Source organism: Leucopleurus acutus (assembly GCF_964270905.1).
Source record: "Leucopleurus acutus genome assembly, chromosome: X".
NCBI classification, from domain to species: domain Eukaryota; kingdom Metazoa; phylum Chordata; class Mammalia; order Artiodactyla; family Delphinidae; genus Leucopleurus; species Leucopleurus acutus.
The window spans coordinates 106,669,996-106,685,638 of record NC_139148.1 but is presented as its reverse complement, the minus strand read 5'-3'; the positions used below and the strand labels follow the sequence as shown (position 1 = coordinate 106,685,638).

At 32.8% G+C, this 15,643-nt stretch overlaps 1 protein-coding gene across 5 annotated transcripts in view; it reads right to left on the bottom strand.

Annotated features, from left to right (window-relative positions):
• STAG2 (STAG2 cohesin complex component) overlaps nucleotides 1-15,643 on the bottom strand; it is a 117,411-nt gene that overhangs the window by 61,948 nt on the left and 39,820 nt on the right. For all 5 annotated transcript variants that reach the window (XM_082865060.1, XM_082865064.1, XM_082865062.1 and 2 more), the window contains exons 2-5: nucleotides 14,012-14,155; nucleotides 10,745-10,823; nucleotides 7,393-7,557; nucleotides 1,845-1,941 (exon numbers count right to left, since the gene is read on the bottom strand). In XM_082865060.1, coding sequence (XP_082721186.1) covers nucleotides 1,845-1,941; nucleotides 7,393-7,557; nucleotides 10,745-10,823; nucleotides 14,012-14,055 — 385 coding nt within the window. In that variant the 5' untranslated portion in view covers nucleotides 14,056-14,155. The remainder of the gene's footprint in view (nucleotides 1-1,844; nucleotides 1,942-7,392; nucleotides 7,558-10,744; nucleotides 10,824-14,011; nucleotides 14,156-15,643) is intronic.

The following is a 15,643-nucleotide window of genomic DNA, read 5'->3' as shown; positions in this document are numbered from 1 at the left end:
TAAGTACTTAATGACCTTAACTTTGATTACATGGTAAATTCCTCTTTATGGAGCTTCCTTGCTTCTAAAATAAATATTATAGCAGTGTTTAAATCTACCTAAGTTTTCAACACCTTCAATTTTTAAAAATTTTCACAACCTTGTTTGTGACAAGGTATATCCAAATGTTTAATGGGCAAGCTCCTGATTTATAAATACAGTGATGCCAGAAAAGGAATGTATCTGATAAAGGGAAATGCTCTGACTACGGCTTTGTTTTAAAACTGCAATTCAGAAGCCTAGTTAGGAAACTAAAACTGATCAAACTATGGTATAATAGGTAAGACTGAATATAAAAATTAGAATTTCAAATCATTAAATTATTTCTGGCACCTGTTCACTTGTTCTGCAATCAACCTTCCATTTTCAAAGAATCTAAGGAGAAAGGACATTGCCCTTGATTACATAACACCACAAACAGGTACTTGTACCCTTCTACTCCAGAAAGATGGGATGGACATAGACAAAAAAAAAATAATATCAACATATCTCATTTTCTAAAGAGTTAATCTGGTTCATCATACTGTCATTACTACAACACTTCCTCTGAGCAGATTCAGTAGAATTTTCTAATACTGATTTACAGCTACCTTTAGCTAAGAAGTAAACTAGGCAACTCTGCACTCTAAAGACATTAAAATTTCTAAAAAATGGCCATATTAATGGCATTATGAAGACCATAGACCCAATAAGTTAATAAATTTGTCTATCAGGTCTCACATATATAACATTTAATATGTAGACTGCACTGAAAGTTGTGATCGACCTCATAAAATGCATCAGTTCTTAAAATGTTACTTGTTTTCCAATTCCAATGACAGGATGTTTAAAGACGTTTTGTAGAATTAAAGGAGTAGACATAAGTAAATTGTTTTCTGGGATCTCTTTTCAGATTTGTTTATTAAATCAGTCATTCTTTAGCACCTTAATTCTTTAGATCTACTTTTAGGCAATCTTCCCTCCTCCTAACTTCTAATGCCCATGTTTTTGGTGCCATTTTCATTAAAAAAATGTAATACCCTTGGAAAACTCTGTAACATTTATTAGCCTGTGCATCTTCTAGAATTTCAAGGATGGGCCAAGTATTAGGGAGACACAGAATAAATCAAAACCTGCCCATGATCTTGACTAACTCATTTACTGATCCAGATCAGGATGTATGACTCCCCAACTTACACAATTTTGTCTCCCTGGCCAAATGTGTGTACTACATGTTTTTGTCTCAGGGAAGACATTTTATATTTTCCCTACTCTTACTTCAAAATCTTTTAAAATAAAGTATAAACACTTTAAAAAAGACCCCGCTCCCCACTCCAGTTTCTCTACCTTTTAGGGAAAAAAACCTGTAAATGTCACCAATTCCTTAGTTTACTTACTTACTTAGTTACTTACTTACCTACTTACTTACTTACTTACTGTTATTCAGGGCACTTTTTAACTCCCTACACTCTACAATTCCCTGCCACTTGAACCTGTATCTCTTCATTATCTTCCTCCTCCATTCTTAATCCATTTCTTTGCTCCTAAAACCAGATGCTGAAAGTGGGAAATATATCTAATAAAGTAACATAACAATTATAAATTGCCAAGTTTTTAGTTAACTTTCACATATGAATATAACAGTCTCAACAGACTTTCTCTCTTTGTTCTTTGCTCTTTTTTCCTTACATACATTTTGTATGGTTATAATGCAAATAACTCAGTATCGTGGCATTAGTTTCCACATGAAGTGCTAATAATCTTTAGGTGAAACAAAAAAGAAGAGAACATTTGAGAACATTCTGCTTCCAAAATAAATATCTTACCTTTACAGCCTGAACACTGAATAAAAAAGTTGATGAGGTCAAGAAGTGCTATATCTCGGTCATGCTTGTATGACTCTATCCAATCATCTACCACCGACTACAGCAGAGGGGGAAAAGAACCATTAGCTTTTTCTAACGTTCTAAGAGTTAATTAAGTCAGATTAAAGTCGTTAAGATTCAACATTAAGTGGTATCACATTATTTCAATAAATACATACACTTGTATACTAAAATTTAAAGTTAAATTTAAACAATAAAATGGAATCAAATTCAGTAAATTAATCACCTGATTGTACATAAATGATCCATCTTCCTCATTTTTGCATTAAAAGGAATCTAAAAACTAAATATGGGACCCAATTCTATAAACTGAAATTTCTTAGTGATATTATAGATATCACTATATAGGGATATCTATATAGATATCTATATAGATATTATAGATAACCTTAGAAAATACTGATATTTGACTAAAATATTGTAGTGAGCACTAATAGTCCCATATTAATAAGAAATAAGCATCAAAAGAAAGTAGGATAGTTCATGGATCTGGAGACTTAATATTGTTAGATGACAGTACCCTCCCAAATTGAGCTACAGACTCAATGCAACCCCTATCAAAATCCCAGCTGGTTTCTTAGCAGAAATTGAAAAGTTGATCCTAAAATTCTTAGGGTAATGCAAGGTATCCAGAATAGTCAACAGTCTTGAAAAAAGAACAAAGTTGAAGGACTCACACTTCATGATATTAAAGCCTACTACAAAGCTACAGTAATCAAGACAGTAGAGTACTGGCATAAGGACAGATACGTAGATTAATGGAATAAAACTGAGAGTCCAGTAATAAACCCTTAGATTGATGGTCATTTGATTTTTGACAAGGATGCCAACCCAATTCAATAGCAAAAGACTAGTCTTTTCAACAAATGGTGCTGGGACAACTGGATATCTGTATGCAAAAGAATGAAGCTGGACCCTCTCTCACATCATACACAATCAAATACCTAAATGTAAGAGTTAAACCTATGAAACACAGAAGTAAATCTTCATAACCATTGAGTTAGGCAAACCCTTCTTATATATTAGACCAAAAGCACAAGAGACAAAAGAAAAAATAAATTTGACTTATTCAAAATTAAGACTTTATTCTTGAAAGGACTCCATCAAGGAAGTGAAAAGACAACCCACAGAATGGGAGAAAATATTTGCAAATCATATATCTGATATGGAACTTGTGCCCAGAAAATATAAAGAACTACAATTCAATAATTTTAAAAAGCCAAATAACCCAATTAAAAATATAGGCAAAGGATCGGGATAGACAGTTCTATACAGAAGATATACAAATGGCCCTTAGCACATGCAAAGATGCTCAGTGTAACTGGCCACAAAGGAAATGGAAATCAAAACCACAATAAGATACCACTTCACTCCCACTAAGATGGCTATAATAAAAAGTACAGACAATAATAAATGCTGACAAGAATTTGGAGAAATGGAATGCTAAAACACTGCTCGTAAAAAAGTAAAATGGTGCTGCCACTTTGTAAAAACAGTTTGGCAGCTCCTCAAAAAGCTAAAGAATTAAATGACCCTGGAACTCAACTCCTAGGTATTTATTACCCAAGAGAAATGAAAACGTATGTCCAAACAAAAATTTGTACAATAATACTCATAACAGCATTATTCACAACAGCCAAAAAGTGGAAACAAACCACAGATACATCAAGGGATGAATGGATAAATAAAGCATGGCATATCCATACAATGGAATGTTACTTGGCAATAAAAAAGAATGAAGTTATAATACATGCCACACCATGGATGAACCTTAAAAACACGCTAAGTCAAAGAAGCCACTCAAAAATGACCATATATTTATATGACCTCGTTTATATGAAATGTCCAGAATAGGCAAATTTATAGAAAGTAGATTCATGGTTGCCTAGACTTGGGGGCAGGTGAGGAGAAAGTGACTGCTAATGGGCACGAGGTTTCTTTCTGGGGTATTGAAAAAAATCTAAAATTAGATTGTGGTGATGGCTGCACAACTCTGTGAATGTACCAATACTAAAATTCATTGAATTTACACTTTAAAAGGGTGAATTTTATGGTTTGTGAAGTATATTTCAATATAGCAATTTTTTAAAAAACAGAACTAAAAAATAAAAGCAGCACTTTATTCCTTCATGGACAAAAGAGGAAACCACAAAACAGATAAAAAAATTTTTAAATAAACAAAATTTTAAAAATTAAGATGATAAATTACAGCTAATATAAAAAATGAAAAGTCAGGAGGGAAAATGTTTTAAGTTATATACCAATAAATACGGAATTTGGGTATGAACTGAATGAATAAAATATGTACAATTTGATGTACAAAAAAGATAATATGATCACATGAAAAAGAAAAGAAAAAGAAAATATTATTTAAGAATAACCTGGCTCATAGAGATTTACTGGACATATTCTAAAATGTTGCTTAATTTCTAGATTTCAGTCCTTTTCTATATTTTATAGCAGCTTGTGTATGTGAACCAACTCAATTTATGAAAGAAATGTTTCTAAGATGATCCCCAAATATGATATGGGCAGTATCAAGAGAATATATTATGTGATATGGGAGTTTTAAAACATGGCCCCAAGTTGTTTGACATTGCTCCCCAAAAAGAAGTGAGGTCTATGTCCCCTTCTCCAGAACAGAGTGCAGCAGAAATGATGCTTCCAAGATTAGGTCATAGAAGGCTATTCAACTTCTGCATTGGGTTCTTGCAGCACTACAGAACTAGATACTTCCTCTCAGGATAGTCTCTCCAAACTCAGAAGCCATACTGTAAGAAGCCAAAGCCACGTGGAAGGACCATTTGTAGGTACTCCAGGTAACAGTTCCAGCTGAGCCCAGCCTTCAAATCACTACTGACTAGGTACCAAACATGAATAAAGAAGTCTCCAGATTATTATAGTCCATAACTGCTTTTGTCACCTCCAGGCATTCAAGCTATCTCAGCTAAGACCCCAGCCATCATGGATGGAAGCACAGAAGAGACATCCCTATTTACCTCTGTCTGAATTCTAGATCCACAGAATCACTAAGCATAATAAAATGGTTGTTCTTTTACATCACTGAGTTTGGGGTGGTTTGTTATGCAGCAATAGATAACTAGAACAAGGGCTATTCTCATCAATAAAGATACAAAAATATTTAATGAAATCTTACAAAAAAATCACATCACATCAAAAAGTTATTCTTGAAGATCAAGAAGAGTTTATACTAGAGTTTACATAAGGCTGCTGTAATAAATACAAATAGTAAAACTAATATAAGCTATCACAATGAAATATATTTAAAATTTTTAATCATCAAATAATATACTAAAAACTCATTCAATAAAATTCAACATCTATTATCTAATAGAACTAGGGGCACATGCATGATTTCTTCTTTCTTAAAATTTAAGAACTATTTTAAAACCAACAGTGAGTCTTGTACTTATTCACTCTCACTCATAATCACCGAAATAGGGATATCCTGGGGATACAAAAAAATGAGTAATACACAGTCCCCAATCAAGGAATTAACAATCTAGAAGCAAATACAGACATGTGCATAACTATAATACAATATACTAAGTGCTATACTGGAAAGAGAAGAATAAGAAATACATTCAAGGAGATAAGAGTCCAAAAATGTTTCCCCAAAAAAGAGTGACATTTGAATTAGTCAATCCTGTGATATGGAAGGGAGAAAAATAAGACTATTCCAGGCAGTAAGAAAAACAAAAAGAAAGGTCTAGGGGCAGAGAACATATGGCAGCTAGAGAACAGCAAGTATGCCATAAGGAAATCTGGGCTGGAACTTTTAGATAAGGAAGAACTCTTAGAAGTTTGTAAACAGGAGACTTCCTTGATCAAATTTGGTGTTAGAAAGATAACACAAGTGGGAGTACACAAAACAAACTGGAGGTGGAGAGATGATTCAGGGAAATCAATGGAGAGATACTGTGGATATACTGCTTTTAAGCGGGAAATCACACTTAGAAATAGAAAAACAAATGGCATAGAGGTACAATCTTAACATATGACAAACCATAAGCAACACAAAAATAAGAAAAATGTTCACTCTTTAAACACTGAGATACCATTAACAAAAAGAAATATAAAGCTAAGCCCTCACATTTTCTATTAAAAAATTCTGATGAGCCAAAAAGTTAAAAAAAAAAACCCTACAGACTAGACAAAAATAGAATAGCCTAATTAGCTGCAGATATAAGTTGAGATTTCTGATGTTAACAAAAATGATAAGATATTAGAAAAAAAATAATGCATTTAACCACTTAGAACAAAATATTATAGAGAAAAGTATAATATAAATATAAAAAGGAAAGTAATGAAATGGTATACAATTTAACAGAGATAATTTATCCCTTCAATAAAATTAACCCAAAATGGTAACCAGAGAGGAGGATAATTTTTTAAATTAGGAAATGACTAAATAAACCATAGCACAGGAATATAATAAGACATTATTTCTTTCAAATGTGTACACAAAATAATCATTTAAAACATTAAACAAGAAATAAAATCCACATCCTAATCACAACCCTATGAAAGCTAACCATATAAGGATAAGTGACAGTGAATTCGAATTTAAGAAAATACGTTGCACTATACAATTGGTGATAGTTCAAAAGCTAACAATTCTTTTTCATTTTACGTGTAAAAAATGTGCCTTATTAGTTCCAATTGATATTTTAAAATTTATTTACAAAACCATATTTAGATAAATGCATATTTATAATCAAGATTTACATTTCAGTTATTCATTAATAACAAAGTTTAATGACTAGCCTTCCCTAAACCATCCATGTGCACCTTTTGTAGATGAAAGTTAATTCCATGAAGGAAAAAAACTATTCCCTATAGCTTTTATAAATTAAATAATAATTTCATTAAGCGTGTATATTGAGTATAGTGTTGATTCAATTTTTAAAAACCATATGGGTTTAGCCTCCAGTGTAAAGCTGAAATGCTTCTACTGTCATAAAATTATGAAGAAACAAATTTAGGATGATTTAACATGAATATGACTCCAACTCTGTACTCCTCTGGTAAGAAACAGCACAAGTAATAAAATTTGTAATAGACAACAGTGATCAAAAGAATTCACTAAAGTGGACAGTGATTACATTAGGTCACTCAGCCAAGAATTCTGTATGTGCAAAGAACTTCATGTTTTAACAGCCACTATATAAACTCAAAGGAAATTGAAATGTCACAGTCAGGGTTTACATCAGCATATTTTTTGACATATTTTTTATTATATGCCATTAAAAGAAAATAATGCAGCAGAAAATGACTCAAGACACAGCTTAAAGGTCTTATGTCTGAATAGACAGATCCCTTGTTTTCTGACTAGTTTGTTGCTTTTTTCTAATACACAGTATTAGAAAATTTTTAAACACAATTAGAAAAATCAGGGATATATTTTATATAATTCACTTAAGTTCAAAATGTACAAATGAACCAGGAAGAACACAATAAACATTACCTGCATAGCACTCTTGCCCATTTTAACAACTTCAAACAACATCATGTTTTCCACTCCATTCTGCTGGTGATGACCATTCATTCGGTTTGGACCAGAAGGAGGTTTTCCTCCTCCATTTCCACCTTTGCCCTTTTCTCCTGGGCCTTTTTTGCCTTTTTTACAAGTCTGCATAAAAATACAAGTTGCTTAAGTTATATCCTTATCCTTGAGAGTTCAAAATAAAGCTACAGCAGGAGCAGCTGATAGCGTGCATAATTATAAAACACTTAAACCTGACCTAAAGGGGACTGCCATACACATGCGTCATAATAAAATGATATGGTTGTGACAGGCTCTTTGTGGTATCAATTTTTTTAACTTATACTACCATATACCTCATGTGACACTGCAGTTAGGAGCACAGTCTCTGTAGACTGACAGACTGCCTAAGTCCCAAATTTCTATTCCTGTTAGCTGAGTGATCTTGGGCAAGTTACTTAACCACACTGTGCTTCAGAGAGATTTTCTAACTTGTAAAATGAGGATAAAAGTAAAAAAAAAAACAAAAGTGCCTACTTCATAGGATTGTGCTTTAGGGTGCAGACTGTAGTGGGCAGCAAGAATAACAAAACTCTATGAAATAAGTAACTCGTAATGAGTTCAACATTTTAACTTGATGTCTATTGTTAGTCTTATAAATCACTGCAATGCATTGACAAAGGAATTCTAAACAGTATGAATAGGTATATCAACCTCTTTCTTGTTCTGGGCCTTCCCTCCAACACTTATTTATCATGAAAGTTCAATTAACGAACACTATGGAAATGAAGCCCCTTTATAAGAAAGTTAACATTGGGTGGAGGGACTTCATAAATCAGTGAATAGGCTGCCTACATGCCTCAGATATAAAACACCTCCAACAGCATTTATACCTTATTATTAAAAAAAAGTCATTCCCCAACTCAGAGTCCTCATTTCTAAAATGCCAGAGTTGTATCAATATCTTTACAGGTTAGAATAGATGATTTCGAGGGTCTCTTTTAGATCTACCCATTTCTATGATCTAGAGCAACAGTCAGCAAACTTTCTGTAAAGTACCAGATAGTAAATATTTTAAGGCTCTGCAGGCCACATACTGTCTCTGTCACATATTCTTTATTTTCACTATCCTTTAAAACTGTAAATACCATTCTTAACTCGTGGGCAGTACAAAAACAGGCCATAGTTTGCAGATCCCTGATCTATAGCCAGATCTACAAATTTACTTCCACTGACAGTCTGTATGTTTCTATACTTTGTTCCATAAAGGGTCTTTTCTCCTTCTTCAAGAATCTAAAACCACCCTACTCTTAGGAACTACTTCAGGGGCTTCCCTGGTGGCGCAGTGGCTAAGAATCCGTCTGCCAATGCAGGGGACACGGGTTCAATCCCTGGTCCAGGAAGATTCCATATGCTGCGGAGCAACTAAGCCCGTGCACCACAACTACTGAGCCTGCACTCTAGAGCCCACAAGCCACAACTACTGAGCCCAAGAGCCACAACTACTGAAGGCCACGTGCCTAGAGCCCATGCTCTGCAACAAGAGAAACCACTGCGATGCCCGTGCACCACAACAAAGAGTAGCCCATGCTCGCCGCAACTGGAGAAAGTCCATGCACAGCAATGAAGACCCAACACAGCCAAAAATAAATAAATAAAATTTATTTTTAAAAAAAGACTATGAGGTAGTATACTATAGTGGATTAAGAGTATACCACCTTTCAACAGATGTGGGCTCAAATCCTTAATGACTAAGCTTCTCTAGACCTCAGTTTCCTATCTATAAAAATTAAGTTTTCTAATCTACAGGGCTGTTCAAATATTAAATTAGATAACATGTAAAATTATTAGCACACTGCATGGAACATACATAGTATAGGGTCAAAACATTATTATTGTTATAATAAATCATTGATCTGATGCCTAATACCTCACTCACAACAGTGGCTACTCTATTCACATGCCACTATAAGTCTTATCCCAGCTTGCAAATTAAAGCCAAAAGCAGGGTTTCGGTTTTGAAAAATGACTGCAGAACAAGGAAAAGTGGTTTTCTAATGAATAAGCATATACTACCCACTAGAATCATGGCTGTCTTTGGATAGTCATGAGTTAACATTTGTATTCATTCACATTCTCTCCCCTCCGCCAAACTACCACTTTTTAAGGGACTAAGAATGCATACGAAATTATGAAACACATGGATTATGTGCACTCTAAAAAGATATTCCAAGGACTAGTTAAATAAATTATGTTCCATACATAAAATGGGATCCTATGACACCATTAAAAATTACAGACAGGAAAAATTCACTGATAGGAAAGCTGCTGACAACATGTCATTAAGTTTTAAAAGCAAATGAAACAGTTTGCACAGTATGATTCCATTTAAGTAAAATTCTATGTGCATTTTTATATACAGGTGTATATATACATGTGTATGTTCATCAAAAATGTTTACATATTTAAAATGGGAAATTTTTACTTTGCTCATTGTACATTTCTGCATTATTTCGACTTTTTAAAAGTAAATGTGGATTGACATATATACACATATGTATAAAACAGATAACTACTAAGAACCTGCTGTATACACAGGGAACTCCACTTCGCTGTACAGTAGAAACTAACACAACATTGTAAAACAACTATACCCCAATAAAAATAAGAGAATCATCAAAAAAAAAAAGAGAAAAAAAAAGTAAATGTGTCATGAGAAAATATAAATCCAAAATTCATTTTGGCAAAGAAAATGCTGAACAAAAGCAAGTCATCTTTTGCACAATGTATTTACACATGCACGGAGTCAAATGTACTTTCCAAAATAGCAAAATGATTTAACCATTCACTAAGTTACCCACACCTCTCAGGCTACCCACTCATACTCTAAACTTGCATTCTATTGACTCAGAACTTTGTTAGTTTTTATCCTTGACATTACTTATAAAGAGTCACTGTCAACAGTAACCCATTAGACTTAAACGCTTGTAGGTTACATTTTTAGGGTACTTTAGAATAAGAAATTTACTGATTTGCTTTACATTGGACTACTCATGTACAAATAAAAATAAAGCCAACAGAGTACCACATTTTGCTTAGCATACTATGCTTTATAAAATAAACTACTAGAAACAATGACGTATTAATTTCAACTTTATAGTAGTAGAAGTGTTCAAAGGCTTGCCATACCAGTCAGGGGAAAAAAGCATTTTTAAAAGACAACAACATCTGAGACATAACTAAAACAACTATATATAGTATATAATTATATTTATTCATATATGTATATTTATGACCGTAAGAACCAAAATAAAGACACATATTCTATACATACTTTTCCTTTGCCTTGCTTTTGGTTTTTTCCTTCAATGTCTTCAAAATCTGTGTCAGAAGAAAAATGTGTTTCTGACTCCCTATGACAAAAAGATAAGCAATTATTTAAAATCTTCCTTAGAAATGTAGATGGAGTTTCTAAATTTTGCCATATTTTCTAAAAGAAAGGCTTGGTTAACTCATTACAAAACTATATTAGCATTAAATGTAATTAAGATGCTTTCCCAAAGCAACATATCGTAGCATATTACCAAACATTTAAAATTATATAACACAAAAACATTAATCTAAAACACAAATGTCTAAGCATGTTTTTATTCTGTTAATTTTTAACCAAAGCATAAAAACAAAACCAGGGGCTCTCAAACTTTTAACTCTAGGAAACGTGGTGTTCTACTGGAATGGCTGGTTTCATTTTCTGATTCAAAGACCATGGTGTTCAGGTAAAACTGTATTTTAGCACTAGGTATGAGATAATCTTTATTAGGGAATTTTAGCAATATTAAGGATCTTATGACCTTTCCTATATAACACAAAAATATTCATAATCTAAGTGTAACTATACAAAACATGTATTTCTCAAAGAATATACGTAAAACATTTTTACAAACTAAATCAACAGGGTAGGGAAGTGTGCTAATTGATCAAAATCCTTTATGAAGCAAAAAGCTGTTGAGCTATAGTCAAGAAAACTGGTTCTAGTTAATACGGTACTAGGAAACTGTGATCTTGGACAACTGACAACCATTCAATCTTCTCATCTACAAACAATGTTTATGCAGGAAAGAATGAAATCTCTGAAGTCTCTTTAATCTCTAAAATATAGATTTATAGTTCTAAGAAACTGTCCCTCATTTTGGAGTAGGAGGGGTGCTTTGTATAATCTGGATTTTCTAAGGCAAAATGGAAGTAAACCAATTTAAATACACATGTGTGATGCTTCCTATATATGTAAACATGGGTCTATCTATCTAAATAGTAGTAACAGACCCACACTTAAATGCTTAAGGCAAGGCATACCCAGTATCAATATTTGGGTCACAATGGATTTTAGAACTGAACAACACACATAAAAGATAAAGGTTTTACCATTTTAAATGTGTAAAACTATTGTCAGTTTTGTTTAAAATAAATAGAATCAAAGTGAAAGACTATCTTTCTAAAGCTAGTCTTCTCTAACTAGATTTCTTCTATTTCCATTTTTATTGTTATAATAACCAGTTGTCCAGAGGCTGTGAGTTAGGAATACTTTATAAATCTAAAATAATGGTTAAGATGCTAGCAGGGGGAAAAAATTACTATTTATAGCACTTACCTACAAAGTTATTTAAACAATGTATTGAAGATAGTGGCAATCCTAACTATGTCCTATAATGTTGCGAGGAAAAGAGCCTGTAATAAACACCATTTCCCATAGTTAATGCACTCAAAACTGAATGACTACTTAATATTAACCTTGAAACTCATGCCTCTTACATCTTAAGAATACTGTTGCCATCAATAATCTTCCCACATGCCTATATGGCTTTGCAAAAAAATTTTTGAAAATGGTTTTAAACATCTTGGTGTGTAAGTAATCTTCTTTCTTCCCCAAGATATCTGTGGGACACTAGCTCTCTTAGAGAGCTCAGTAAATGCTATAAGTCTGCAATCACTAGTCTTTGCCAATATTCTGATGGCCAAAGAGTAATCAAAGGCTCAATTACATTCTTAATCCTCATCTCCAGGCTATCCCAACTAAAAGAATGAGCCACTAGAGGCTTAATTACTAACTGGAAAACCTTCTGAAGAAAACTGAAGTGAGTAAATGGGGTAATAAGAGTCTAAAATATCCCCAACCAGAGAAGAAATATTCTTGTGAGTCTTTCTCTAATGCTTCCTTCTGTTTTTAAGATCAAAAGAACAACAAAAACCTATCCTAGGTGAAATTAACATATGCTAATATGTTTATGGGGTATACTGGGTTCACCTTTTAGTGGCTGGAAACTTCATGAGCCATCCATCACACGACTGAATCTTCCACTCCTTTCTCTTTACCCTGCCCCCACCTCACATACCCAATCAAATACTGTCTATTCTACCTCCACAACATCGATTCCCTCTTATCCATTATCCTATTTCAGGCTCTAATTACTCGAGATATTCTAATGGTCAACAGTCTAGCTTATAACGCAAACCTTTTAAATTACCTCTACTGTATTAATGTATTTGAGAAATTTCATAAGATAATTTTATAGTAGTCAAACCAAAAATTAATTTTTTTCTCAGACTATCCCATATCCTCCCTCAAACAAAAACAAGAAATTTTCCTCAAGAATCTGAAAGTAGAGTCAATATAAACTGGGATTAAAATCACATTAAAATCATACTTTGAAATATTGGCAATATCCCAACAGACCCCTAACACTCTGAAAATAATAAAATTATTTAAAAAATGAAAATCTATAAAACATCAAAAGCAGACACTGGCCACCATTATGTACAAGGATATCTGCTGTTTTCAAAATTTTTAGCAACCAGACTCTGTTTTTAAATCAAGTCTTATAAAGACCCTAATATGTGGTATATGTGTGCGTAAAGTTAATGGGGGTCCACGAGCAGTTTAAAGGTTCACTCTTCACTTAGGTACCTCATGAAACTGGAGCTTAGTATGAAAACCACTGCTGCATATAGCAGCTCAAATTCTTTCCTACATCAAAACATCAAAGAGTAATGAGAATAAAAGCTCAATAAGGAGTACAGTAGCTTTTAAGACAAGGGTAAAGAAAATAGCTATGTTGAAGTCACTTTATGGACCAATTAGCATATAATTTGTTTCTGGGGGGTTAAAAAAAAAAAGGAAAGCATGTCCTACCCTCCTACATTTGTTTTAGCCTGTCATTTGATTTTAAACAGAAATCTGACATTACATCCTAAATAGTATTGCATGGTATATATTCCTTACTAATGAGAACACTTAACATTTTAAGAATTTCATGACACTCCCTTCAAAACAGTTGCTATTGTAAAACCAAGTATGGACTCAAAGAACTGAACAGCAAAAATAATAAATTTTCCAGGATCTAAATTATAAAATATACTACAAAAAAAGGCATGGAATTACTGTTACAGAACTCAGTAAGCATTGATATAAACTATTTCCAAGTATGCATGCTATTTTATACTGAAACATTATATCTTCTCAAGCAGAAGTAACTTTAACTGAAGTTAATACAGTTCCCATTTTGTGGAAAAAATGAGTATTTAGAGATTATCATAATATACTTACTGAAGTAGATTAAAATCAGTTGGTATTTCTGGAGCTGCTATCATTTCTTTATCATCTTCTGGGACGCCCCAATGTCAGAAATATATTCATATATTTACGTGGGTAAAATGATGGTTTGCTTCTTTCTTCTAAGACAAACAATTCCTTTAAAAGGGACAGGGGGCGGGGGGCGGGGAGAACGCCATATTTATTATAAACACGCCAAAAATATTGGGAAGGATATCTACCCCAAAACTAAATTTCCAAGTGTCTGCTAATGTGTTTTAGTAAATAAGGATTTCTGCTTTTTCTAGATACGGATTTGTTACAACTGTTGTAGCCCCACGACAGTAACAACAAATACAAAGAAAGAAGCTTCTACTACAATTATTTTTTTTAATTTGTTATGATTCTCCAGCCTTGCTTAAAAAGACAGATACCCTAACTAGGAACAGAATGAGACTTTTACTCATCCTAAAATCTTTATGACAAGTTTAAACCATAATACAAGACGCCTGAAAATTCTATAGCTTTCTGCTTATGATGTACAGTATAGTTAAAAGGAGCTAATAAAAAAAATCTAAGATATAATTTTAAAATACTTTAAAAACAGGTTCTTCTACCATAGAAGAAACATACGGTCCAAAAGCGTGGCTTATTAATAAATAACTACACTTCATGATAATACCATCTGCGTTGAACAGGAAAGGGGAAAAAATGTTAGCTCTGATCCATTCCCTCAAGGAACTTATAATCAATTTAAATACCAATAATGTCATATGGACAACAGATGAATGCCATTTGTGACCAAAGTAAGTTTGGCCATAGGAAGATGCAGTTCCTAAACAAGAGAGTGACCTAAAAGCAAATGACAAATCTATAACAAAAAAGAGAAAACAGACTGGGTTTGAAGCTCTGAATCTTATGTATAACTTTCTTTTAAAATTTTATGCTTTTATTTCCAAGCAAATCTCATACTTGGTGGCCACCTAAAGACTAAACATATCCAATTAATAATAAATATTCAAATATCACATAGTGATGAACTTCTAATGATCTCTTCCAGCAGAGTAAACTTTATACAAGAAACTGATCATTCAATTTTTCCATTAAGTTTAAATCTTGAAAAAACATCATAAATGGCTACTAATATATAATTTTTTAAAAATTTTTTAATATAATTAACATACAAAAGTTCAAAACACTGCATTTCCTTGCTCACTCTAATTAAGCTACTATGAATAGCAAAATAATGAAGAGGAGAAACAAGAATCAATAATATACAAATTAAGCCCTAATCAAGGGTTGTCTATACCACCACTTTGAGTTTCTTTTTTTCTGAAGAATACTCATATTGTAAAATATTTATTTAGATATCACTGTTAGTATAGTCTTCTCACACTAAATCATGGTCCCAGGATTGTTCCCCTCCAAGACCACTAATTGTTAATTTTTTTTTTTTTTTATTGTAACCTAAGGAATTATCTAAGTAGTATATCAGAGTTCTGAGACTTGCCATCATCACATGTAGGATACACTCTAGCCTCCTAAAAATCCCAACTAATTTAAAAAAGAAAACTGTTTTTTAAAAAGAGAACAATTTTGTTTTTTTAAGTGAGCTGGAGAGGTACAGAGATAATAAGTTCTAACCAA